The sequence below is a fragment of the Manis javanica genome, chromosome 4 (assembly GCF_040802235.1).
Source record: "Manis javanica isolate MJ-LG chromosome 4, MJ_LKY, whole genome shotgun sequence".
NCBI lineage: Eukaryota > Metazoa > Chordata > Mammalia > Pholidota > Manidae > Manis > Manis javanica.
In genome coordinates, this window is record NC_133159.1 from 134,366,514 (window position 1) to 134,390,950 (window position 24,437).

A 24,437-nucleotide genomic window follows, 5' to 3' on the forward strand; every position below is an offset into this window, starting at 1 on the left:
ACATAGGGGTGCATATGTCTTTTTGAATCTGAGAAGTTGTATTCTTTGAGTATATTCCAAGAAGTGGGATTCTGGGGTCAAATAGTATTTCTATTCCAGTTCCTTCTTATGTCTCCCAAGATAACAAGGACAGTTTTTATAGTGGCCCTAAAGCCCTACACAGTCTGTACCTGGTTCCTCTGTGCCTGCTTCTTGTTCCTCCCCTCATTCCCTCCATGGTCTCCTGGTCTCCTGCTCATCCTGAAGCTTCTGAGCACACTCCTCTCTCAGGAACTCTGCACTCAGTATTCCTCTGCCTAGGATACTGCTCCCCAGGATTTCTGTGGTGCTTGCCCTCACCTGCTCCAAGGCTCTGCTCCGATGTCACCTTCTCCAGGAGGTCTTCCTTGCTTTCTTTCTCACCATAGCTCTTGCCACCTTCTGACATTCCATGCGTTTCACTTGTCTATTAATTTCCTGTCTCTGCACATTGCCAGTTTCCAACTGCAAGGTTCCAACCCAGGCACTTGCTCTTAACCACTGCACGTCAGGGTTGCAGGTGGCTGCTGCCATATGGACACCCTGTGCTCACAGACAAAGGTCCACCCACAAGGATGCCCAGCCCTGTGCCAAGGTATCCCCAGCTACTTCCCCCAAATCCTCAGGCTTTGACAACCTCCAGCTGGAGCCAGGTACTTTCAGCATCCTGCCCTGCGGCTAGCGGGTGCCAGCTCCTGGCAGAGGGGCCGGCATGTAATTAGAAGCTCCACAAACTCCTAATTGCCAGTTCTCCCAGACGGGGAGGCTGGTGCTATTCTGAGCTGCCCTTGTTGCTGGCTGCATGAGGCCTGCAGAGAGGAGCAGGCTGAGAGCAGAGCCAGGCTGACGTGGCGGTGGCCCTGGAGAGGGGCCTGTCATGGTGGAGAAGGGCTGACGAGTGGCCAGGGACCAAACGTGGCAGAGATGGCTTCTCGGGGCCCAGCCTGGTTCACAGTGCTGTCTGTGGCCTGCTCCCCACTTCCTCCAGTCCTCCTAGCCCCACCCATGCCCAGAACAGTGACATCAAAGCAGCCAGGCCCATTCATTCTTTATTCAGGTGGCATAAAAATCACTACAAAAACTTTACAAAAGATCCTTAGAGAGCTAATGTCCTTCCCACCCACCCTTATCCCTGCAGACACTGGGCCCAGGAGGAACAGGAGAGAGAGGAAGGAAGGGGGTCCTGGCAGTGTTGGCATCTCCAAGAACCAGCAGGAAGACTGAGGGGCAGGGCATCTGACTGTGCTAGAGGCTGGTGGGCCTGGGGCAGGTTATGGCAGAGGCAATTAAGTGGGGCACTCCACCTCCTCCCACACAGCAGGACAAGGGTGACCCACAACATCTAACCCCAGGACCGCACTCTGCCGCTCTGCCCCTGGGGCTGTCCCCAGGGTCTGACTCTCCTCTTGCAGCAAGGTACCCAGTCCCTCCTCCCTCTACCTCTCTGGTAAACAAACATTCCTACTCTCCTGAAAAAGTGGATCTACAGCTGCCCCTCCACCCAAACAAGGACACCCCCTGAGCCCCTTTGGGAGAAATGATGTGAGATCAAGGCCCACCATTGGCTGATGCCTGCCCTTCTCCTGGCCCCACTGCACCCCCAACTCCCCAAGAGGAGACAGGTAAGAATGGCTCCTCTCCCCTCCCAGACTGCCCACCCAGGCCCCTGCCCCTAATCCCATGAAGCTGTTTGGAAAGTCACATGAGTTGAGAGGCTGGTCCAGACAGGGACTCAGGATGCTGGCAGCCATGGCACCTCATTTAGGGCTGCTAGACTGGGGGTAATCCTCCTCTGAAGGAGGCTCAAGTTTCAAGTCAGGGCCAAATGGCTTGTCTCCACGGGGGAAGGCTTTATGGCTCAGGACGAAGTCCCTGTTGTCAGGGGAATCCTGCTGCTCCTTGCGCTCCCATGGTGCACCAGGGTTGGGGTTCCTCACACTGCCCACGAAGAGGGGCAGGCTTGTGGTGTCCTCAAAGATGAAGAAGAGGAAGGGGCGGTTCACACTGAAGGAGGAAAGGGACATGCGGGACATGGCTGTGCTGGTGGCCGCGGCTGCCTCAACGCCATCTTCACTGAGTTCCAAAGTGGACTGATGCTGCACGCTGGACACGACCAGGCTCTGCTCAGAGATCCCACGCAGGTCTGGGGCCAGGAACAGCTCCTGCAGGCCTGTCCAGGGCAGGAGATGGCAGGTTAGAGCTGCCTTCTGCCCCACAGGCTGCCTGGACCTGCCTGGGAGGGTGTCTGGCATCCTGGCCAGGGAACAACTTAAACCCACAGATTCCTGCTTAAATCCTATTTCACTTTCAAGTATCAGCTTAAAAGTTTCTCCAAGAAACCTTCCCTGATGCCCTGCCCAAGTCCAGACAGGTGCCTTTTCAATGTTCCCTCTGGTGAACTGGAGAGAAGCCCTCTGTCTTATTACTTAAGTGGGGTTGTAAGTATTTGCTTCCTCATCTGCCCATTAGACTGAGCTCTTGGTACATACTGGGCTCCAGTGCCTAGTACAGTGCCCATGGCAGGAGAGCCTGTGAAGCTCACACGCTGCCTCTGGCTCTCCACCTGGGATTCTTTGCAATGCACTGTCTCAGAGAGAGCAGTTGCTCATTCCCCGGGTTTACCCAGCATTCCCAGGACGGATGGTCCAGGGACTCATATCAAACCCTCTCACCTCCCTAAGGCCAGGACACAAGGCTAGCTCTGACTCCCTGACCCTGCCCAGCCTGCCCTAGGGGGCTCTCGCATGCTCAGCCTCCTTACCCAGCTGGCCGAGGGTGGCCACCAGGTCCAGATGGTATTTCAGGTGCAACTTAGGCAGCTGGACCTTGGTGGGCTTCTCCCGCAGCAAGGGCTGGTGCAGGATGTCCCAGCTCAGGTTGGCCAGCACGTGGGACATGTTCCACTCAAAGTGGGGGGGCATGATGACCACAAAGCTCATGTTGTTCTTAAAGGGGAAATGAGCCACCTACAGACAAAGCAAGAACACATGAGGACAGATCAGAGAGCACCCACACCTAAGCAGGGTCTGCCCCAGGAGGCACTTGTGAGACAGATGGACTGGGGTTTGGTCCATCCTTCCCAGCAATGTGCTCTGCCTCCCTGAGCCTCCACTTCCTCACCTGGGAAGTGGAGTTACACTACCTGCCCACATTGCAAGTTGACATGTGACTGCAGGAGATACACTGCTGAAGCTTCTAGCAGAGTGTCTGCACAGAGGCAGCACTCAACGATAGTTTCCTCTCTCTTCATCCACTACCAGCTGGCCCTGTGACTTGGGGTGAGGAATCCCATATCTGCCTCTCAGCTTCTCCATGTGCCTGGTGGACTGGGTTGTTGGTTTTCAAACTGCCCTAGGTTCTGCTGAGGTGCTGTTAAGGATGATACTCTGTCCACCCATCTCACCTTCTACAGAGACTTTGCCCAGCTATGATACACACACTGTAAGTTCGGACAAGACTTCATGTGAATGGAGTTTCTACAGCTAAAGAAATGTGAAAACCACTGGGCTCCAGGTCCCTGGCAGCTGTAACTCCTTGGGCTCTAGGCAGAATGCCCAGGCAGCAGGGCCCCCAACGAGTGCCAGCATCTGGCTTCCTGGGCCTGCCTCCTGGGTGCCTGAGGAAGAGGTGGGCCAGGGAGGGAAAAGGATGGAGAAAAAAGGATGATGGAGGAGTGGGTGAGACACGGCCTGGAGGGAAGCAACATCAGGAAGGGAACTGGTGGGGAGGTGAACCCGATGGTCTGCCTGTTGGTGAACTGGGTAGAGACTGGAACGCTGCTGCAACGGCCCTCTCAGGAGGGTTGCAGAATGGCTGTGGTCTGTGTCATGCTGGCCTTAGGAACTTAACCAACACTGCCACAGCTAACTGGCCCAGGGATCAGTGTTCAAGTCAAGGGGACCACACTGAGGCTAGAAGCAAGGGAGGCTGCACCTGAGGTAGCTTGGCGTGGCCCTCTATCCAATCAGAATGTTCCATCAGGACGCTGACAAATCCACCCATCAGGTCCTGCCTTCTAAGGAGCGCTATGTGAGATCCCAGGTCACACCTCCCCGCCTTGGAGATGCTGAGGCCCTCCAGGGGCCATCCAGATGGTCCCTAGGCTGCCCCATAATGCACAGGTCTTGTAATAAACTGCCATAACCAAAGATCTCCTGGGCCTGAAGTCAATGTCCCTCCTCAAAAGAATGCTCCCTGACCACTCTACCTAAAACACCTTCCCCAATCACTAGTAAATCATTTATTTTTTTTCCTTCATAGGACTTATCTATCTGAAATTATCCTGCTGATTTATGGTTGCTCATGTACCTTGTATCTTCCCTCCTAAGAGTATGGATCTGGTCTCCCTTATACTCCACTAAATTCCCAGCAACTGGAACAAGGTCTGGCATACAGCTAAAGCCCAATATAGTTTTGTTGAATGAGTGAACCTCAAAAAGCCTGGAGTCTCAGTTCCCCTGAATAGGGGCAGGGTGAGACCTCCAGAGTCCCCTGCCCCAGGGACATGACTGCCAGGAGAGTGGGGCACACCCCACCCCTGTGCCTGTCCACAGCCTCTCTCTTCCCCACCTCTCGACACCAAGGCCCAGCCCGGCAACCAAGGGTGACCTGTATCTCAGGCTGCTCCAGCAGAAACCAGCGCAGTGGGTAGGTGCGGGCGTGCATCATGTCCACCGGCACCGTGAAGTGCTGGTCCAGGTGGAAGGTGTCTCTCCTGGTGAGGCTTGGGTCAAACTTGCTTTTCCAGAAACCTGCATCCAGCAGAGGGCAGGGACCACATAGACTGGAACAAGGGTGGGTTCTATACCACCAGCCTCTTCTCCCTCCCACCCAGAACCCATTCAAGGGACAACAGGTAGAGGCTGAGACCCCAGGAGGTGCTGTGCCCACTGATACCCGGTTGATCTGAGGTGTCTTTCCTGCAGTGTTTTGGAAAGCCAGGCTTGCCTTCTCCCCTTGCCCTGCCATACTCCCAGGAGCCTCTCCCTGGGTCTCTTTTTTTTTTTAAACTCGTCTTCCTCCCAGGGGAAACTCTCTCCACTGCAGCCCATCCAGTTCCTCTCAGCCAGTAATCTGACACCTCCCTGCCCCCAAGTACAATCCGGAGAGCTCCCTGCCTCCTGGCCCACCCTGAGGAGGAAGGGGGACCTCAGAACAAAGCCTGCACACCCCAGCTCAGCCTGTAGGGTGGGCGTAGGGCTGCCTGCAAGGGGCCTGTGAGGAGGAGGAGTGTACCCTGGAAATGGATGGCATTGAGGAGAAGCAGCACTGTGTCATCTGGCAGCTCTGAGAGGAAATTTTCAATCTTCCCTTCCGTGGCCTCCTTCACCCATTGGTTGATATTTGCTAGGTCCTCCTCCTTCTTTCCCGTTAGGCTTCTGGGCTTTGCGCCAAAGAGTTGTTCTGATTGTTCCAGGAAGTCCTCTTTGAGGGGAAATCCTACACAGAAGGGGCCACAAGCTGTTCCTGGAGCTTGGGTTCCAGAGCCACCAGTGCTCCTACTGGTTCCCTGAGGCCAAGCCCATCTCCCTCAGCCCTGTCCACCGCAGGGCACTACCTAGTGAGCCCCCTGCTGCCAGCACCCACCTTTCTGCAGGTACATTCTGGCAGCCATTCGGAACACCCCAGGGCCCAGGTCCCGGCAGAGGTGGCTCAGCAGGTGGGGGAGGCAGGGCCCTGAGTCTGCATGCAGCACGTGCAGTAACCTCTGCAGGGTTTGGTTCCCAGCACCTGGAGGGGACGCGTCGGTGTGGCCCAGGCTGAGGGTCCTTCCCCACCCCCACTGCTCACTCCAGTCCTCCCTGGCTAGCCATGGTGAGCACGCCCACACAACCACACATTCTCCACTGAACTGGTCTGAGTGACAAGGACTCCCAAGTTCTACTTTCATCTCTGCTGCTGGCAGCCTGGACGACCTCAACCCCTGGACCTCAGTTTTCCACAATGAGACTCTCCAGTCCAATGCAGGCATGGTAGCTCTCAAACTCCTGCATAAAAATCACCGGAAGCATAGCCCAGGCCCAGGGAATTTGATTCACCAAGACTGCAGGTGTGCCCAGGAATATACATTTTTATCAACTGTCCAAGTGACCCTGATGTAGGAAACACCCACTGGTAAACTCTGGGGGAGGGAGTTCCTGCTGGCCTCCCCATTCTGTTGGTCTAGCCAGGTGCTGTTACAGTACCTAGTGCCAGGTGGGACAATGCCAGGGCCACACTCAGTGGTGACAGGATGAGGTTGGGGCTGGTGGACCTTTGGGCCACCAGGGAGAAAAGGTCTGTGGTGAAGGCCATCATGGCCTGGGCCAGCCTGCGGGTCTGCTCTGGGGTTGGGGCCCCCTTGCAGTCTCTTGGAGCCTTTTTCAGGGAAGCCTGGCCACCAGACTCCTGTAGGGACACATCGGTGCTCAGTGGGGCCAGGGCGTCAGCGCCAGGTTCTGTGCTGAAGAACTCCTTCAGAGCCCCTGTGCCTGGGGACAGCAGGGTCTTGTCCCAGTCCTGACAGGAGGAGAGTCACACGGGCAGGGTTAACTCCGGACGGAGCCGCTCTCCCTGGCCCCTCCCACCCTCTCCCGTCCGGCCTCAGCCTCGCAGCCACGCCCCCAGCTTCCCGGCCCCTGCTGATTAGCCTGCCTCCCTCAGACCCCGCCCTCTCTTCCCCAGCCCCACCTGGTTGTACCTGGTTGCCCAGCTTGAGGAAGGTAAGTGGCGACAGCTTCTCCTGGGTCTGCCCACCTGTTAGCTGGAAAAAGCAGAAAACAAACGGAGCTTGACCTTTTCCATAGGTCCCCTGCCCTGTGGCCCCTGCACAAGCCACAGGCAAGGCCCTCCTCCCCATCAGGCCTCTCAACCCCGGTACCTGCTGGCCCACGGGCTCCATCGCGCTCACAGGAGAGAACTGTTGAGAGAGAGATGAGGAGGGCGAACCCTTCAGCGCCAAACACTCCTTCAACCCAGTCCGCCAGGATCCCTGGCCTCCCCCACCGGCCTCCTCACCCCTCCCGGACCACAGCCCAGGCTCACCACCCAGCAGGGGCCTTGCAGGCAGGACAAGCTGAGCACCAGGAGCCCCTGGAGCAGTGCCATGTTCCTGTGAGGGACAGAAAGCCTCAGTTGCCACCTTGCCCCCACGCCTGCCATGGAATCTCACCCACACAATTCACTGGCTCAAGTCCATCATTCCCACTGATGGAACACTACGAGCTCCCACACACATTGTCATTAGCTGTGGGGCTCTCTCTGAGGGGTGGGACTTCTCCGCTGAATTGTTTTCCCCCTTTGTGTTTTTGGTTTTTCACATTTCATCCACTGAATGTTTTGGTTCGTGGGGGAAAATAGCATCAAAACAAAAAGTTCTCATTCTTCAAGGCCTGGCATGAGTCAGACCTGGGTTTGCATCTAGGCTTTGTCTCTTGCCAGAGGACCTTCGACATCCCCCTTAACTTCTCTACCTTATCTTGTAAAATGGTAGTAGGTCTGTAACTCCTCCCACATGCATTGCGAGGACTAAAATACAACAGTCTTTTTGAGCCCTAAGGACAATACTCTGCTTTCAGTAATGGTTATTGTCAGCCTAGCCCAAGGCCTCTCTTCTGGGAGGCCTTCCCTGAAGCCTTCTCCTTATTGAGGCTCCCTCCCCAGAGCTCCTCTCCAACCTGCTCTCCATCAGCGCACCTGTTCTGTCTGGTCTGGTCTTGCCCACAGGCTGGACAGGGCTGTGAGGCCCTGAGGTCTCAGCAGGGGTGGTGCAGCCGCAGGAGAGCCGCCTTGTTGACCCAGCAGCAGAGCTCAATGAATGACTCTGGCCAGAGCCACCTTTGAACTTACGGGAAGCACAGGCCTTGCCCCCCACTCTGCCCCAGGCAGGCTCCGGGAAGCCAGGTTGGAGGGTGGGAATGGGCAGGTCTTGGTCTGGCCTTGGAGTAGGTGTCACACCCCCTACCCCACCCCAAACTCAGGGCCAGTCCTTCTGCAAGACCCTTCTATCACCTGGCCCCACCCCCCTCACCACAAGGACCCTTGGCCAGACCCTCATCTCCAACCCCGCTTTTTGAGTCTTCCTGGCAAGGAAAGGAAGCTTCCTCCTGTTCTTCCCCCTTTGTTTTTCAAATCCTAGAGAGATTTCCCTGGAACTCCCACCTTGGCCCATCAGCCCATGAGGCTGAGAAACAAAGGGTCTCCTAAGGAAATTCAGCCTAGAGCCCCTCGGCCAGGTGGGCAGCTCCTAACCTCTTCTGCTGGCTGAGGAGCAGGCAGAGCCACCCCCGGCCCTCGTACCTCTGCATGCTCCTCACTGCTGCACACGATGTCCCTCTGGCCCCACTCGGGTGCTCCCCACGCTCTGCCCAGGCTCCAGCAGGACCAGAGGAGCCCTCCTCTCCCACCAGGACCTTTGCTCTCAGCCAACCCCTGTAGAGATTGCTTTCTCTTCTGGTAAATATTGACCTGCACATCCGGTTAAACATTGATGGTGGTGCAGGAAGCCCCTGTCCCACCAGGGCATCTAATTTTCAAAGTCACCTGGAGTCCCTGTGGATTTGGGTCCCACCTGAGCCTGGAGAAGGGAGGTCAGGGGATAGTTGAGTAGTCTGCTTCACCTGGAAGGCAGATCCAGGAAGGACAAGGACTTTCCAGCAACCCCATCCCAGCTATAGTCAGGCTCAGAGAGGCAAAGTGACCTGCTTAAGGACATAGAGCTGAGCTCAGAGCTACATCCAGGTTTCCACTGCTAATGTCCTTTCCTTTCCCCCATTCTGAGGGGAGTGAAGGGAAAGCTGCAGGAGCCTATGCAGGGAACCTAGGATAGGATGCCCATCCCCAGTCCTGACAAGCCTAGGATCCTGGTTGGCTACCTTTCAGCCTTAGTCTGGAAGCAGGGGGTGGGATGAGGAGATAATGAGGGACACAGCCTCTCCTGGCATCCTACCTTCTCAGAAGCAATAATTCCTTACCCTCCCCAAAGGTGAGGGTTCCAGAAAACTGGCAATTGCATGAACCAGAAGCCCTATACTGTACCACCTCTACTGTACCAATTTACTCAGGCTTCCCCCTGCCTCCTGCCCTACTCCCTAAGCTGGATGTCAACTTTTTCCCACCCAGACACCACCATCCAGAAAAGTCTCACCCAGTTCCATAGCTCTTCCAAAGGATTTATTGGTCATATTTACATCTATTGCAAACAGTGAGGAGGCAGCAGGGGCCCAGCAGACCTCATCTCTGCTCCAGAATGTGAGGACCAGGGATGCCTGGGTCTTCCTGTCCCCTGGGAGGGACCTGAGATGAAGAGATGATTGCTCTCACCCCATCTCTCAGGGTCTTGGACCACCCCTAGGGGGTCTGAGCCCAGGGGCTACCTCCTCAGCTCAAGGCACAAACACTGTGGTTAGGGGTGGGCGGGCAAGGCATGGAGTCACTCCTGGCAGGCACCAGTTGGCCCAGTCCATCTTCCCTCCCCTGGTCCTGCTCTCTTTCTTCTCCTACTTCCCATACTGGGCAGGGGCTGGCTGGGTGGACACTTAAATCCCAGCTCAAGGCCCGCAACTCCTGGACCACAGTCAGCCCTCCTTAGAGGCTGGAGCCCAAGCACCATCAGTGTCCTGGACTGGTGTAGCTTCTCCGCCCTTGTGGAGGAGGCACAGAGTAAGGCTGGGCTGGGGGGCTACTTGGCTGGAGCCTGGCTGTATAGGATCCCTTCCCCTTCCCGGGCCTTCCCTGTCGCCACCTGGACCTAGAGGGCAGAACTGGGGAGCAGCATCTCCCCAAGCCATGGACGAGATGCCTTCTGGCAGCCTGGACCCCTGCCCCACCCTAGCTGGCAGGCCACGTGGGTACACGGGGTGTGGGGCCTGAGGCTCACTGGGAGGGACCTGCTGGGGAAACAAGGATGCAGGGATAGATTCCCAGGGGGATGTTTGCCCACCCTTGCCAGTCGGCCCCTGCCCCAGCCTACGCCAGGAGGCGGATGACCCCATTGTCTGAGCCCAGCAGGAGGTGGCGTTTGGTGGGCAGCAAGGCCAGGCTGGTGAGCGTGCCACGGAAGTTCTCAGAGCTGAGTTTGGTGGTGGCCTGGGAGGGTGGCTCAAGCAGGGAACAGACGCCAATCTTGTTGGCCACGGTGCCGGTGACCACCTCGCTGCCGTATAGGTCAAAGGTGTGGATCGGGTCGGATGGTGACTTGTAGTGGTGTGTGGGCTTCTGCTCCAGCTCCTTCCAGATGGTCAGGGAGTGGTCAGAGGAGGAGCTGACCAGGATGCTGCCCTCCACCGCCTGCCCAGGGAGAGGAGAGCCTCAGCCTGGGCCCTCCTGTGTGCCCACCAAGCTCCTGGGTCCTCCCATTTCCTCCCACAGTATCTTCCAGGAAGACAGGGTATCCAGAGCGGGGGACAAGCTGCCACCCTCCTACCACATTAATGTTAGTATGAATATCTGAAATGTCATTAAGCTAGTCATCACTATAATTTGAGTACTTACTATGTCCAAACATTATGTCAGGCAAGCTGTATTACCAGGGTTAATCTTCCTAATAACCCTATGACGCAGATGCCGTCATTGTTCCCATTTTCCAGAGAAAAAAAACTTGAGGCTCAGAAAAGTTTAGCAATCATATCAAGGTCACAGAGCCAGTGATATTGCCAGGGTTAACACCCAGGCTGACCCCAGAGCCCTCCTGATGCTTTCTTGGAAAGTCAGAATTTAGAGGCACCTGGAGCCGGGGTCTCCTAGGGCCCTTAATGGAGCTGGGCAGCCTGCCCTCAGCAGTGCAGTGCCTGTCCCCTGGCACCACGTAGGACGGGGAGGGAGTCCCAGTTGTCTGGGGTAAAAAACCCTGGGAATCCCAGCTACCTTGTTCCTCCCATCCTGCACCTCCCTAAGCAGATCTGTGAGGTCTGTGATTGAGAATGCGACAGGGGTGGGGGGATCCCATGTGTGGCCTGTCCCTGCCCCCACCAGGGCAGCCTAGCAGGGGGCATGGACTCTGCTCGGTGGTCTGGGAGCAGTAAACAGCCTCCCAGCTGAGCTTTATTTAACCTGAGCTGGGTCACGGACAGGGCCTGACCCCTGATCCTCCAAGCAAGACAAATATGGACAAGGGTTACTCATTAGAACATCTCCAGGGGGCAGCAAGGGCAGCTCGGCCCTCTGGTCCCTCCCCCGTGGCCTGCCTGCCACCGAGGCGCCCACAGTGTGCTGGCTCCTGACCTGTGCTGCCCATCAGTTGCCGGGCAGGTGTAAGTGAGAGCAGCTTAGTGTGAGCCTGTCCTGGGTGGACCCCAAGAGGGCCTGGAGCAGGGACTGGGCTGGGCAGTGAGGAAGGGAAGTGGGCCTGTCACCTTGATCTGTAGGATGTCCCCTTCATGGGCCGGCCAGCCACGAAGAATCAGGCCTGTACGGGTGTCCAGGAGAACCATGAAGCCCGAGGAGAAGCCAGCCACGACACTACGGCCACTGGGGCTGACGGCCAGGGAGCGGACAAGCCCAGGGTTCAGCCCACCACCCAGGCGGAACTCGTGCTGCAGGCAGAGGGAGACAAGCTGAGGGGCCGCCATCCACTCCGTCCTCAGCCCTGCTCACCCCGAGTCCACACAGCTGGAAGGCCCGAGCCTCGGTCCCCCGTCAGAGGGAGGGTGCCCTTTCATCCCAGGCTGGAGTCCTACCCCCAGTGGTGCTATGGATGATCTGTCTCCAAAGAGAAGCTATGCCCTGGCCACCTCTCTTAGGGGTCTCCCTTCCTGCTGGGCACCCAGGCCAAGGCTCAGGGAACTGGACGCCCCTGACCTGCAGGCCAGGCTTCCTACAGTCCACAAAGCGCAGGGTTGAGTCAGAGCTGGCCATGGTGACACTGGTGTGGGGGGCAGGCATGACAGCCACAGCGGTCAGGGGCACCCGGCTGTCTGATGGCTCCACCATACGAATGGTCTTCCCTGGAAAGGAAGGGCACAGTGGATCTGGGGTCCCAGCAGCTGAGTTCCTGACTCCTTCTACACCCACACCCACACCCCCAACTGACCCCATTCCTGCCTCCCACATTCCAGAGGATATCAGGAAATGCAAATGATGTTTCTTGACCCTCCCTCCTTCCTGCTTCCATGACCAGGTTCCTGTCCCCAAAGCAACCTCTTCTCTTCACACAGCACCCCAACTGAATGCTACCTCCCTCCATCTACCTCAATGTTACTACATCCTCTTCTCCCTCTTAACCTTATTTCTCCCTAATATGATGCCAAACAATAATTGAGCAGCCATTTGCCAAATACATGCTACATGCTACGTGATAGGTCAAACCCCTACATGTATTATCTTCTAAGCCAGTTTTGAGTGCCATTTTACAGGTGGGAAAACTAATGCTTCCAGCAGTGAGGCCACTCAGGTCTCCCAGGTTCCAAGCCCTAACAGCTCCTCGATGTGGCCACATTGGTCACCCTAATCCATATGTCATCACCCTAACCTCCCCATCCTTGGACCCCATTCCCGGAGGCCTGGCAGGACACAGGATGGCAGCAAAAGAATTAGGCCTCACCTGGGCCCGCTCACCTGTGAAGGGGTCCCAGATGTGCACAGCCCCATCGCAGCTCACCACACACTGCGGGGCCTCGAGCTGGCCCACAAAGAAGACACTTTTGCGGTGCTGGGCATAGATGAGGCGTGGGGCTGTCTCACTGGTGCCATCCCCATAGTTGTAGAGTGGCCAGAGACGCACGGTGCGGTCCTTGCTGCCACTCAGGAAGAAGTCCTCATTGCTCAGGGGTGCCACACACTTGACAGCCCCCGAGTGGCCCGGGAAACTCTGCAAGCGGATTTGGTGGAAGTGAAAGTGGGCGTCCTGCTGGTTCACACCGATCTCATATTGCCAGTATGCCAGCCAGTTGCCGCTCAGCCCGTGGGCACTCCGTGGCAGCTCCCGCTTCAGCGCATTGTCCTCGCTCTCACTGAAGAGGTCCCCCCTGCCCACCCCAGAGATGGGGCCCAGCAGGCTGGGGCTCTCATGCTGAGAGTCATCAGGGATCTGGATACGGTTCCCAACCAGGACACTCCCAAAGGTCCCCGAGTGGCCATCATCCTTGGAGCAGCCTCCACCCTGTGAGTCCCACTCAGGTCGGGTGCTGGGCACAGTGGGCTGCACACTGGCAGGGTTTCGACTGCTTGGGCTGATGCTCTCCAAATACAGCCCCGCCAGCTCCCCAACAAGATCGTGGTTGGGGATGATTTTCTGGATGATGTCACCTATATGGGAGCGAGAGAGGTCCTAAGATTATGGAAGAGGGCAGGCAGCTGGCACCACCCACCCAGGGGCTTGGGAACCACAGAAGACAGGGCAGAGTACTGGCTGTGCAACTCTGGCCAAGTAACTTCAACTCTGAGCCTCCATTTCTTCCCCAGTGAAATGTGGGTTCGTTCAGTATGTACACAAGAGCATCTTCTGCATGTGCTGGGTGCCCTGCTAGGCATCAGGCAGAACAGTGAACAAGACAGGTGGTGCTCTCCCTCCCAGAGCTTAGATTTCAGTGGAGGGATGATGAGGTATCTGACCACAGGGCTGTTCATCCTATTCAGGGAGATGATACACAGAATGCTCAGCACAGTGTCCGGCCCATCTGGGAAACTACATAAACAATGGCCACATATTCCTCTTAGCTCCAGATGTCAGTACATCAGCCTGACTCCCCTGCCTTCCCCATGGACATACTAGGCCAGCTCCTGTGCCTCTCTGCTAGCTAATGCTCAATCCCTGATTATGTCACCTTGGAACTCAGGGGTTGAGGCCAAATCCCTTTGCTCTGACCCAGAAAACTTAAGACCCACTACTGACTCAGGGCAGGAGTAGTGTGCCCCCCTACCCCGAGGGGAAGGCTGTGTGAGGGACTGTGAAGGGGCAGTACCCAACAGGCAGGAGAAGGGCACGTAGATCGTGTATGCCATCTCCAAGGTGAACACCTTCTGCAGCTCATCGAGCAGGGTGGGGTCCACCAGCCGCTGCTGCCCATCGGAGAAGACCACTTCTGGCAGCTGGCCCTCACTGCGGCCCACAGGACCCAGCTTCAGATCCTGCAGGCAGGATTCCCAGGGAGTCAGCCAAGCCCACAGCCCCACTCTAGCCCACCCCAGCCAGGTCGGTCTGCCCACCTGGTGCCGAAGCTCATGCAGCTGAGAGAATGCTTGAAAGAAGATAGCCACGGGCTCACTCAGGTGCTGCTGGACCATCTCCTGTCCGATGCGCAGGCAGATGAGGGCAATAAGACTGATGGTTTTCACACACAGGACAGTGCGGGCCTGGGCCCCACTTGGGAACCTAGAAACAGAGTTCATGAGCTCCAGCCCCCAATTCTGCAAGACTTGCCTAGAATTTATCAAAAGCTTTAAAAGGAGCTACTAGACCAACTGGTCCAAATCAGATGAGGAAACTGAGGCAGAGAGCGGTGTGACTCGCTCAGGGTTACACAGCTGGGATGAGAAGCGGGACTGCTGACACCCAGTCCAGTGTCACTGAACTGCCCCCAGCTTCCCAGTCCCTCCTGGGTAGCCCCCTCATCTGGACTGCTCTCCACACAGGGTGGGACAGTGGCCTACCCCGTGACGAGGGAAGTGAGGATGCTGAGCACGGGCAGCAGGACCTCGTGGCTGATCCGGGGCAGGATGTCCATGAGGGTGGTGTCCGAGAGGTACACGATGATCTTCTGGGTCAGAGTCACTGCTGCCAGCAGCCCTGCCTCCTTACGGCTGTTCAGTCGACTGGGGCCTGAGGTGCTACCCGGGGCCACCTAGGGCCACAGAGCAGATGAGGGCCAGGCTGCCCCATGGCCTCATGGGAGCCCCAGAGATCCAGGGTTGGTCCTTAGGCTCCTCAGCCTCCCAGTCCCCGGGCCTGCCAAACTGGTGACTGACCAGGTAGCTGATGTAGGGCAGGTACTGGTAGGTGAGGACAGGCTCCCCATACAGATGGGCGATGTGGAGGAGGCAGCTGAGCACGGGCCCTGACACTACATCACCCAGTACCGGTCTCTTCTGGTAGATGTTGCCAGCACTCAGCGGGGGGCTCTCGCCACTGCTTATCGTGAACTGCTGCCGGGTGGGCCCTGCCAAGGAAGGGCCGGCAGCCTTGAGTAGCTAGCAGAGGGCAGGAGAGAGGTCAGCCTTCCAGGGACTACTCACTCTAGTCTGGGGAGCCATGCCCTACCCAAGGAAGGAGGGACGAACAGACGGGGCTCAGGACCAGGCTGCAAGGGGGTCTGAGGTGGGAGTGGGAATGAGCCACTACAGGGGACTGAAGATGGGCAGAGGGTCTGGGAGGAAGCCCCATCTCCAGCACCAACCACAGGCCTTACCAATGTAACAAGATGTCAGCAGGCGGAGCAGGTTCCGGGCAACATGGCGAGAGGCCACTGTGGGGCCGAGCTTGGCAGCCAGCCAGCGGACCATCTTGCAGGCTGTGTCTGCAGGGTGGGGGCAGGCCCTGAGCTCGTCAGATAACGGCGGCTCGCCACCCACCCCACCCACATCACCCCACCTGGCCAACTCTGGTTGCAATCCTGCCAAGGAGCCCAGCCTCCAGCAGGCCGCACCACACCACAAGCCTCCATTTGGCAGTGGCAGACACGGCCTGTGGGACTCTGGCTTCGGAGCTACCTCAGACTCATCTCCTTGGGTACAACGTGTACAATGGTTGTCCTTTCAGCAAATCTTCCCTAAATGAGGCCTGACCAGGCTCTGGCTACCTCCCGCTCTGGCCTCTGCTCCCTCTTCTTCCCTCCATTCTGCCTAACCATGCTGGCCTTTCACTAATTCTCTAATGGAACACGACAGCCTCAGAGCCTTGCACATGCTGTTCCCTCTGCCTGAAATACTCTTCCCACTACAGACTCTGCCATTTTTGCCTTGTTACCTTCTACTCTTTGAACCTCAACTGGCCCTACTTTCAAGGAATTCTTCTCTGACCCATAAAGAGTAGATCTAAGGTCCTTGTGTTATATTATATTCCCTCACAGCACTAAGTTAGTGTTCTTAAGAGCACCAACATAACTTGTGCTGATGCAAGATTATCTACAACGGGGCATCTCCTCTACAAGAGGGGAGCTCCAGGAAGGCCAGCCCACATCTGCACTGCACGTAGATCTCCTTGATCCACTGCTTGGTGCACAGCAGGCGCTCAGCAAATGTTGAATGGAAACCTGATGACTGACCAACACCTCCAGGCCTGAGAACTCACCAAGAAGGATCTTCTGTTCTTTGCCCTCTGACTGCTCGGTTAGCAGCTCCTCCTCTTCCTCCCCATCTGCCCCGCTGCCACTGGCCACAACTGTATCCATGGACAGCACTGTTTCGGAGAGAGCGAGCTCAGATGCCCCAGTGACCTCCTCTTGCTCCCCCTCCACCACCTCCTCCTCCTCCAACACCTCACAGCCTTCTTCCTCTTCCTCTTCCTCCTCCGAGCCTTCGCTTTGCTTCAAGTCACTGCTGTCGCCTGACTTGAGGCTGCTCTTGTCCACAGGGACACTCCCCTCGTCTGCGGTCCGTTCCTCGCCCAGGGAGGTCTCGCTGGTGCTGCTCTTGTCACTCAGCCGGCCCAGGCTCACAGCCTCAGCCTCCTGGGGCTGCGGAGACTCCGCCACATAGAGCCCGGCTTGGAAGTCCTCTGTCTCAGGCAGGTCAGCCTGGTCATGGAAGCTGACGCCGGATGTGTAGTCTGGGAACCCCAGACCTGAGGACACAGCAGGCTCCCCATCCATCTGAATCTCCTCCCCAAAGGCACAGGGGCTGGGCCTGGCTCCTGGGAGCTCATTTTCCTCATCCTCGGCAGCCCCCACCAGGCCCTTGCTTTCCTCCTGGGAGGCCTCCACCCCAGCCAGCACCTGCAGGACATGGGGCAGCAGGTGGACTAGAAAGGCCTGCAAGCCCAGCCGCACCATCAACTGGGCCACAAAGCAGTCAGTGTACAAGTAGAAGCGGCCGTGCAGCCGGCAGGGGCTCTCGTAGGCACCGATGAGAGGCTTCAGTAGGTACTTATTCGCATTTTTGGGGCCCAGTGCCTTGGCAACAGGTTCAAATAGGTACCAGGCAGTGTACACGGCCGTGTGCTCCTCAGACATGAGTGACAGCACGAAGGGCAGCAGGATCTCTAGGCCCTCGGGGGTGATGTCACTCAGCACTGCACCCAGTTGCTGCCACAGAGCAAAGACCAGCTCCCGCCCCTGGGCCTCATCTTCCACATGCCTTGCCTGGTACAGGAGGATGAACCTGTGTAGCGCTGGGAAGTATGGAGGAAAGGGAACCACAGAGCTGAAGGGGCTGAGGAGCTGGGCTGGGCAGGGTGGGGGTAATCCCCAGGAGATGGGCCTGTACTCAAACAGTGGGTCCAGTTTGCCCCTCCCCACTACCACAGGGCCTTCAGGTCCACTCAGCTGCAGGAGTGTGTCCAGCACGGGCTGCAGAGACACAGGGACCTCCTTGGGGTGGCGTGTGCAGAGCCCATGAACAGCCTCAAAGCGTACCCATAAAGGTGCATCAGGCTGCAGTGTTCGGACCCTGGTGGCAAACACCATCTCTGCCAATAGGACCCCCAGTGCTTGCATGTCCCGCTGGAACAAGTCCCACAGCTGCACAGGGGGTTGGACCTGCGGCTGCTCAGGCACCTCCAACCGGCCCCCCAGGCCTTTGCTCAGGAAGTTGCCTAGTTTTTCCAGCTCTTCCAGAGCCTGCACAGAATTGAAACCCTCAGGAAGAAGAATCTTCCCTTCCTCAACCTCCCCAGGATCTGCCCCTGCTACTTTGTTCCTGCGGCCTGGTCGAGAGGCTGAGGCCACTGAGAAAGGCAGGAGGGCTGGGGGGACTTGGCTGGAGGAGGAAGAGGAGCCCAGCTGGTCACCTGCTTTCCCTGCGAGGGAGATGGAATCCAGAGCTTCTGTGGCCTGCTCCAAGTCATCTTCCCCTGCCACAGGCCTGTCCCTGGCCCAGCCAGCCTCACAGGGAGTAGCCTCCAAAACCAGCCTGCCCACCCCATTTGTAAGTGGTCCTGAGAAGTCCTCCAGGCCTGTGCTTTCCTGGATAGTCTGGAACAACAGCCTGGGGATGAGTGGAGGCTCAGGGGCGAGGGCAGGAGCCCCAGCCAAACGCTGGGGGTGCGGCTGATCAAAGAGTTGCACCACACCATAGCTGGTCAAGTGAGTGTGGGCGTCCACCAGGTGCAGACACACGTTCTTCTCCTTCACAGCCTCCTTGCCCTGGAGTTTGTAGCCAAAGGTGAGGTCGATCCAGTGGTGCAGGTCCTGAGACACCTCACAGCTCTCCAGCAGTGCCCGGTGGGCAGCCACAAACTCATGGCTGGAGCCACACCAGGCCGGCACATCCAGGTCAGGCATGTCAGGGTGGATGGAGCAGAAGATGGAGGGATCGGTGTAGAACTCGGGGATGCACTCATCGGGTGTCCAGTTCTGCATGCGCTCCATGCTGGCAGGGTACTCATGGGGCTCCCACTGTGCTCGCACATGTCCACAGAGCACTGATCGCGGTGTACGCCGAGCCTTGTACACATAGTATGTGATGTCGGAGAGCACGTCTGAGATGTGGTGAGGAACATGAGGTGGCTCCCCGCCACCTGCACCACCTGCTACAAATGCCTGCCGCGTCATCTCATACGTGAAGTCCAGCTGCTTATCCCCTTTGTTGAGGCGGAACTTGGACTTACGCAGGTCTCGAAAGCGGCCGTGGGGTACGGTGAAGTCCACCACCCAGGGCAGCACTGGGTGGTAGTTGGGATCGCCCTGCCGCCGACCTGCCAGCTGATTCAGCTGCATGAGGTAGTAGAAGTTGCTGATGCGGCCATGGACCCAGTCTAGCACAAGACCCCTAAGTTCCTCTTGGCAAGTGGGATACCCAGGTCCCCCTCCTCCCTTCCCTCCAGACTCAAGGTCTGCCCCATCCCTTGCTACAGGGGTCCCTTTTTTCTCATCATCCTCAGGCCTCTCATAAGCACTCAGGTCCAGCCGGAGCTCACTGCAAAGCTTCTCATCCACAGCAATGTGATGCAAAGACAGGGCCCCACAAGACAGTCCCTGGCGGTGACAGGCATCCATGGCCTTCAGCACGCGGAAGAGAATGAAGAGCACCTTGGCTTGGCTGTTGGTCAGCTTGGCAGGGCTGAAGGTGACCACATCGTGCAGGGAGAACTGCACATAAGGGTGCACCACGTACAGCATCTCTGGCGACTCCAGCAGGGCCTCAGCTCGCAGAAGACTGGGACAGGACAGGCTGCCCCGAGGGGGACAGGAACTATCTCTTGCATATGACGGGCTTTGGGTGGCTTCACCCACTGGCAGAAAGGGGCAACCATAGACTCTCTGCAGAGCCTGTCGAACTGAGTCCAGGGCAGGGGTAGCTGAGGGGGCAGGGCTATGACTATAGGGCTGCCCGTAAGTTTGATATGCGTGGCGCCACAGGTTGTGATAATTCCGGTTAGCCACGTCCTGCATGAAGCGAGTGAGGGTTTCAGGGCTGCAGGAGCCCTCCTCAAGGAGCAGGCTGCCGCCCAGCGGGTAAGACAGCCTCCGTTTCCGCAGCCCGTGCAGCTCCACGCGCATCCAGCCCGGGGGCAGCCTCTGCACGGAGCGTTGCAGAAGAGTCCTGACTTCCGCTTCGCTCAGCCCCTCTGCCCGAGGGCAGGGTCCCAAAGGCAGCCGGCGTTCGCGAAGGCTGGTCAGCCAGCGCGCGGGCACTAGGGCCACCACGTGGCTGCCCCCCGGGGCCGGAGCCAGCTGCCGGGCATCGATGTTCAGGTCTCTCTCCACGCTTTGGAGCAGCTCCTCCATTTCGGGGCTTGGGGGCAGGGACCAGTCCTTGGCCCCAGAGTTAAGACCGACTCTCTGCTCCCTGCTCCCCAGGGCCATCCCCTGTTGGCCGCCTGGGGCCAGCGCAAGGCTGAGCCCGGCCAAGGCCTCCTAGAGACAGCTTCCGGGGTGCCAGGCAGAGCGGGAAGGAAGGGACGAGGGCCGGGGCTGGCGGGGAGGCGGCGGGAGTGGGCCGGGGACAGGGGAGGGGACAGCGCTCTTACCCCTCCGCAGGGTCCTACGCTCCGGGTGAGCCCCGGGTCAGCTGACGCGGCTCATGTGATCCGCCCAGCACGGAAACAACCGCACGTGGTTCAAAGGGGCCTGCCGGCCCCGCCTCCCGCCCGCGCTGCCATCCCGCGGACCTCCGCGGCCTCCTTCCCAACGCTCCGCCCCAGCCCCGTGGCGGCTTGGCCTTCTCCCGGCACAAGGTAGAAGATGCCGAACGGCCCACGAGATTTCCCCTCCCCTCTCTGCTCTATAGCCATAGCCCTGCCCCCTCAGCTATCCCTGCCCTGGACTCAGTGCGACAGGTTCAGCAGAGTTATGGTTGCCCCTTTCTGCATGCTCCAGAACGGGGATTTAGGGAGGCTTTTCCCAGAGATCCCAATCCTTTGCAGGCTGATTCCCCACTCCCTGGTTTTACAGATAAAAAACCCCAGGCAGAGCTGCTGGGACGTTTGACGTTAACGTCCCTTTTGCGCCTTCATGCTGCCTTCCAGAAACAGGAGCTTTTAATTCTCCACAACATTTAGCCCTTGTAATACTCTGTGAGGTAGGGAGAACAGTTAATTATTGTTTATATTTTGCAATTAACCAAGAGCCGCCAAAGAGGCTTGTCCAAGTATCAGAATGGAGAGCTATAGCTGGTGCCCAGACTTCCTGCCCTGGAGTGCTCCCCGCTGAAAGCCCTCTTACGGTTTGTTGGTTTTTTGGTTTTTTTCATCTGGGCAATATGAGGGAGATAAGTGGCCTAGGCCAGAAGCCTGGAGTTCTTGGGAGGAAAAGTTTCCCCAAGACTTCCTGTTGAAGATTTGCCTCTGAGGTGCCTCAGAGCCTGCCTGCTGTGGTCAGAGCCTTGCAGATGCCACTGTGGCTGGGGGGAGGGTGCAGCACAGGATAGGAAGTCAGTGGAAACCAGAGCGATGCACCAAACCTACATGACTCCTTCAAGGGGTCTCAGTTTTGACTCATTTGCAGGACAGATAGGCCATTGTCTGCAGCGAAATTGCTGGCTCTTGTTTTTTTGAGTCTCACTTCTAGATGGAGAATTTACCTCCTGTAGGAGTTTGCTGTAGAGGTGTGAGGGTTGTATAAAGGATGTAAGAAAAACTGAAGTCCGAGTTAGAGAAGAGAAAGGAGTGGGTCTCAGCCATAATGGGATTCCACCTGTATCCTCTTTTTTTTTTTTTTGAGAGGGCATCTCTCATATTTATTGATCATATGGTTGTTAACAACAATAAAATTCTGTACAGGGGACTCAATGCACAATCATTAATCAACCCCGAGCTTAATTCTCAACAGTCTACAATCTTCTGAAGCATAACGAACAAGTTCTTACATAGTGAATAAGTTCTTACATGGTGAACAGTGCAAGGGCAGTCATCACAGAAACTTTCGATTTTGATCACGCATCATGAACTATAAACAATCAGGTCAAATATGATTATTCATTTGATTTTTATACTTGATTTATATGTGAATCCCACATTTCTCCCTTATTATTATTATTATTTTTTTAATAAAATGCTGAAGTGGTAGGTAGATGCAAAATAAAGGTAGAAAACATAGTTTAGTGCTGTAAGAGGGCAAATGTAGATGATCAGGTGTGTGTCTATAGACTAAGTATTAATCCAAGCTAGACAAGGGCAACAAAACATCCACGGATGCAGAAGATTTCTCTCAAAACAGGGGGGGTGAGGTTCTAAGCCTCACCTCTGTTGATCCCCAATTTCTCACCTGATGGCCCCCCCTGCGACTGTGCCTGTCTTAGGTTGTTCCTCCCTTGAGGAATCTTACCCGTCTCTGGCTAACCAGTCATCTTCCGGGGCCATACAGGGTAATGTAAAGTTGATAAGTGAGAGAGAAGCAATATTGTTTGAAAAGGTTAGCTTTTTACTTCTTTGCAGATTATGCCCTGTGTGTATCCTCTTTCTTGAAGAGAGAGCCAGAGCCCCAATGTGGTTGGTCACATGACCTTGGACAGCCACTGCCTGTGGAGCACTGATTAAGAGCCAGGCACTGTGCTAGGCACTTTGCATACCTTATTTTGTTTAATCCTCACCACAGCACTTTTAAGAAGAGATGTCTACACCCATTTTAGGATGAGGAAGCTGACTACCTTAGGTAACTTGCCCAAGGTCACATAGCTAAGAAGTGGTTAGAGTCAGGAGTCAAATGCAGGCCTATCTCACTCTAAAATTAATGTCTTGTGTACTCCTTGGCCACCCACTCTGTTTTTTTCACCAAGGAGATTAGGTGTCCCTTGACAATCTGACATCTCCAATTTTGGTCTGAGTGCCTGAGACCTGAAAACAGGTTTTGATGGTCAGGAAGTAGTGCTGCTTCTTAGTAACAATAAAATTGGCCTACCTGGTCTTTACTCTTGTCTGTTTACCTAGTCTGAATAGACCCTACTTTTTCTTTCTGCAAGTCTGTGTGTGCCCTGCCCTCTAGTGGTATTAGCTTGCAATGCAACAATGACCTTGAGTTACTAACCTTAACTCTTAGAATTCTTCCCTTGAATAGGGATGTCCTTACAATGGTGGGCACTAGCGCATTAATATTTCTGGGGAAATGACACCTTCCCCAATCTGACTCCTAAAACAGTGGTTTCCAAACTTTATGATGTACTTTTGATTCATAGTCTAGGGTGAGACCCAGGAATGTGACTTTTTAGATTCCCCATGTAATACTGATGCAGGCAATTTGCAGGCCACAATCCTGAGATACAATGCTCTGTAATAACTCTATTCTCAAACTCTCCCTGAATCTCAACTCAAGCACCCTTGAGCTTTGGGGAATATGGGACCAAATTAGCCACTCCCCTTTGCCAGCCATAATATTGAGTTTCCTGGAGGTCATGGCTTGGATTGTCAGGGAAGGAGGCTGCAGCTGCCCCAGCCTCCATGTTGAGTGAGGTTAGCTCTAGCTGATCTGGCAGGGAGAAAGTGAAAGAAGCTAATATTTAGTGCACCAACTGTGGGCCAATGGGCCAGGTACTGTGCTAGGTATTTTTAAACATAATCCTTTTATAAACCCTACAATAAACATGAATTTATTATTCATTCTATGGTGTAGATGGGGAAATTGAGGCTCAGAGATGCTATTTTCAAGTTCACAACTGGTAAGAACTGAAATTTGAATCCAAGTTTGTCTAACTCAGTAGCTCTAAACTGAAGGTATGTTTAGTCACCAGGGGACTTCTGGTAATATCTGGAGACACTTCTGAATGTCATAACTGGGAGCAGGGGTGCTGCTAATGACATCTAGTGGGCCAAGGATGCTGCTGAACATGCTACTATGTACAGGACAAGCCCCTACTACAAGAAATTACCCAGCCCCAAATGTCAGGGTGCTAAGGTTGAGAAACCCTGGACTCAATGCCTGTGCTTTTGCTCTGTAGGGTGGGAAGGTAAGGGGTTGGAGAGTCAGCAGAACAAAATGCAGAAAAGCATACCCTAAAGGGCCTTGGGTGGGAGGGGGATGGGACTTCTATGCTGAGGTTAATGGAGAATCGGGACAGCTGGTGAGATTTCTTCCAGGGTTGGCCAAAGCCCTGCTCAGTTTCTCCCAACCTTGCCAAGTTAGTCCTGGGACTTCACATAAAATTTGTCCTGGAGTGACCCTGACTTCCAGCTCAGGGTTGTGGCAAAATATCTTCCTGGGTCTTCCTGCAGGTCTTCCCAGCCAACGCCCCTGGGGCCAAAATATTCCACTTAACAGTCCCTGGGAAGCTCCACATCAGCACCATTGTTCTGGAGGGTGAGAGTGTAACAACTGGAGCAGCCAAGGGCCAGATGGTATCTAAGAGCAGTTTTAAGTGCTGTGAAAGGGCAAAGCCAGTAGGATCACTTTAGCAAGCTCCTGTCTAGGGAGGAATAGGGAATATAGAGCAGGATGTAGGGACAACTGGCCTGGGAAGCAGGGTTCTAACCCCAGAGGTTTGTTTTACATAGCCATTCTCCTTTAGGTTTGGTATGCAGCTCCTCAGGACCTTTCCCAGTGCCAATTCCTGGAGCTCCCACACACCCAGCCAGTCACCATCATGGGCCTCCCAATACTGGCCTCCCAGGGAGGCAGGGTCTAAGCTGACTGTGCTGACAGGAAATACCTCTCGTTCCAAGCTCAGAACCTCTGGAGAACTAACCAGCAGATTAGGAGAGAGGAAGAGGGGGAGGAGGAGGGAGACAGTCTTGGTGTGAGAGGGAAGAGGAAAGAACATACAACCAAGGTCCCTCATATTTGAGGATCCATCTCCATCCTTCCCTCTCCACCGGTGGCAAGTGTGTTAGGGGAGAAACAAGGCAATGCAGTCGAGCAGGCCAGGAGGAAGATGTGGTAACAGCTGATTCGTTCCCTGAGGTCACACTTTCCAACAATCAG

The 24,437-nt window shown here is 55.9% G+C and overlaps 2 protein-coding genes across 5 annotated transcripts; both read right to left on the bottom strand.

Annotated features, from left to right (window-relative positions):
* Positions 1–1,054: 1,054 nt before the first annotated feature.
* Positions 1,055–8,447, bottom strand: SERPINF2 (serpin family F member 2). 3 transcript variants are annotated; one of them, XM_017648334.2, is made up of 10 exons: positions 8,296–8,447; positions 7,042–7,108; positions 6,878–6,916; positions 6,698–6,760; positions 6,204–6,516; positions 5,605–5,748; positions 5,254–5,457; positions 4,627–4,769; positions 2,780–2,984; positions 1,055–2,188 (listed from the first exon to the last, which is right to left on the bottom strand). In XM_017648334.2, exons 1-10 carry the CDS (start codon positions 8,301–8,303, stop codon positions 1,776–1,778), a joined length of 1,599 nt encoding a protein of 532 aa, XP_017503823.2. In that variant the 5' UTR covers positions 8,304–8,447; the 3' UTR covers positions 1,055–1,775. The 3 variants fall into 3 exon arrangements, with proteins under 3 accessions (XP_017503823.2, XP_017503822.2, XP_017503824.2); XM_017648333.3 differs by having other exon boundaries at positions 8,248–8,394; XM_017648335.3 differs by lacking the exon at positions 8,296–8,447 and adding an exon at positions 7,693–7,897.
* Positions 8,448–9,146: 699 nt separating this feature from the next.
* On the bottom strand, positions 9,147–20,153 carry WDR81 (WD repeat domain 81). 2 transcript variants are annotated; one of them, XM_017648331.3, is made up of 11 exons: positions 16,412–20,129; positions 16,220–16,327; positions 15,339–15,446; positions 14,899–15,089; positions 14,584–14,774; positions 14,140–14,305; positions 13,896–14,061; positions 12,550–13,239; positions 11,794–11,939; positions 11,349–11,528; positions 9,147–10,284 (listed from the first exon to the last, which is right to left on the bottom strand). In XM_017648331.3, exons 1-11 carry the CDS (start codon positions 19,890–19,892, stop codon positions 9,964–9,966), a joined length of 5,748 nt encoding a protein of 1,915 aa, XP_017503820.2. In that variant the 5' UTR covers positions 19,893–20,129; the 3' UTR covers positions 9,147–9,963. The 2 variants fall into 2 exon arrangements, with proteins under 2 accessions (XP_017503820.2, XP_017503819.2); XM_017648330.3 differs by having other exon boundaries at positions 16,220–20,153.
* Positions 20,154–24,437: the final 4,284 nt, after the last annotated feature.

Bases quoted from the DNA above. Each gene is read 5' to 3' on its own strand.
- SERPINF2 (XM_017648333.3), bottom strand. From the start codon at position 8,303: ATGCAGAGGTACGAGGGCCGGGGGTGGCTCTGCCTGCTCCTCAGCCAG. The intron at 7,109-8,247 runs GTTAGGAGCTGC...TGTCCCTCACAG, and splicing joins CTCCTCAGCCAGCAGAAGAG to GAACATGGCACTGCTCCAGG. The intron at 6,917-7,041 runs GTGAGCCTGGGC...CTCTCTCAACAG, and splicing joins TGCAAGGCCCCTGCTGGGTG to TTCTCTCCTGTGAGCGCGAT.
- WDR81 (XM_017648330.3), bottom strand. From the start codon at position 19,892: ATGGCCCTGGGGAGCAGGGAGCAGAGAGTCGGTCTTAACTCTGGGGCC. The intron at 14,062-14,139 runs GTGGGCAGACCG...TCCTGCCTGCAG, and splicing joins TGCATGAGCTTCGGCACCAG to GATCTGAAGCTGGGTCCTGT. The intron at 11,529-11,793 runs GTCAGGGGCGTC...CTCTGCCTGCAG, and splicing joins GTAGGAAGCCTGGCCTGCAG to CACGAGTTCCGCCTGGGTGG.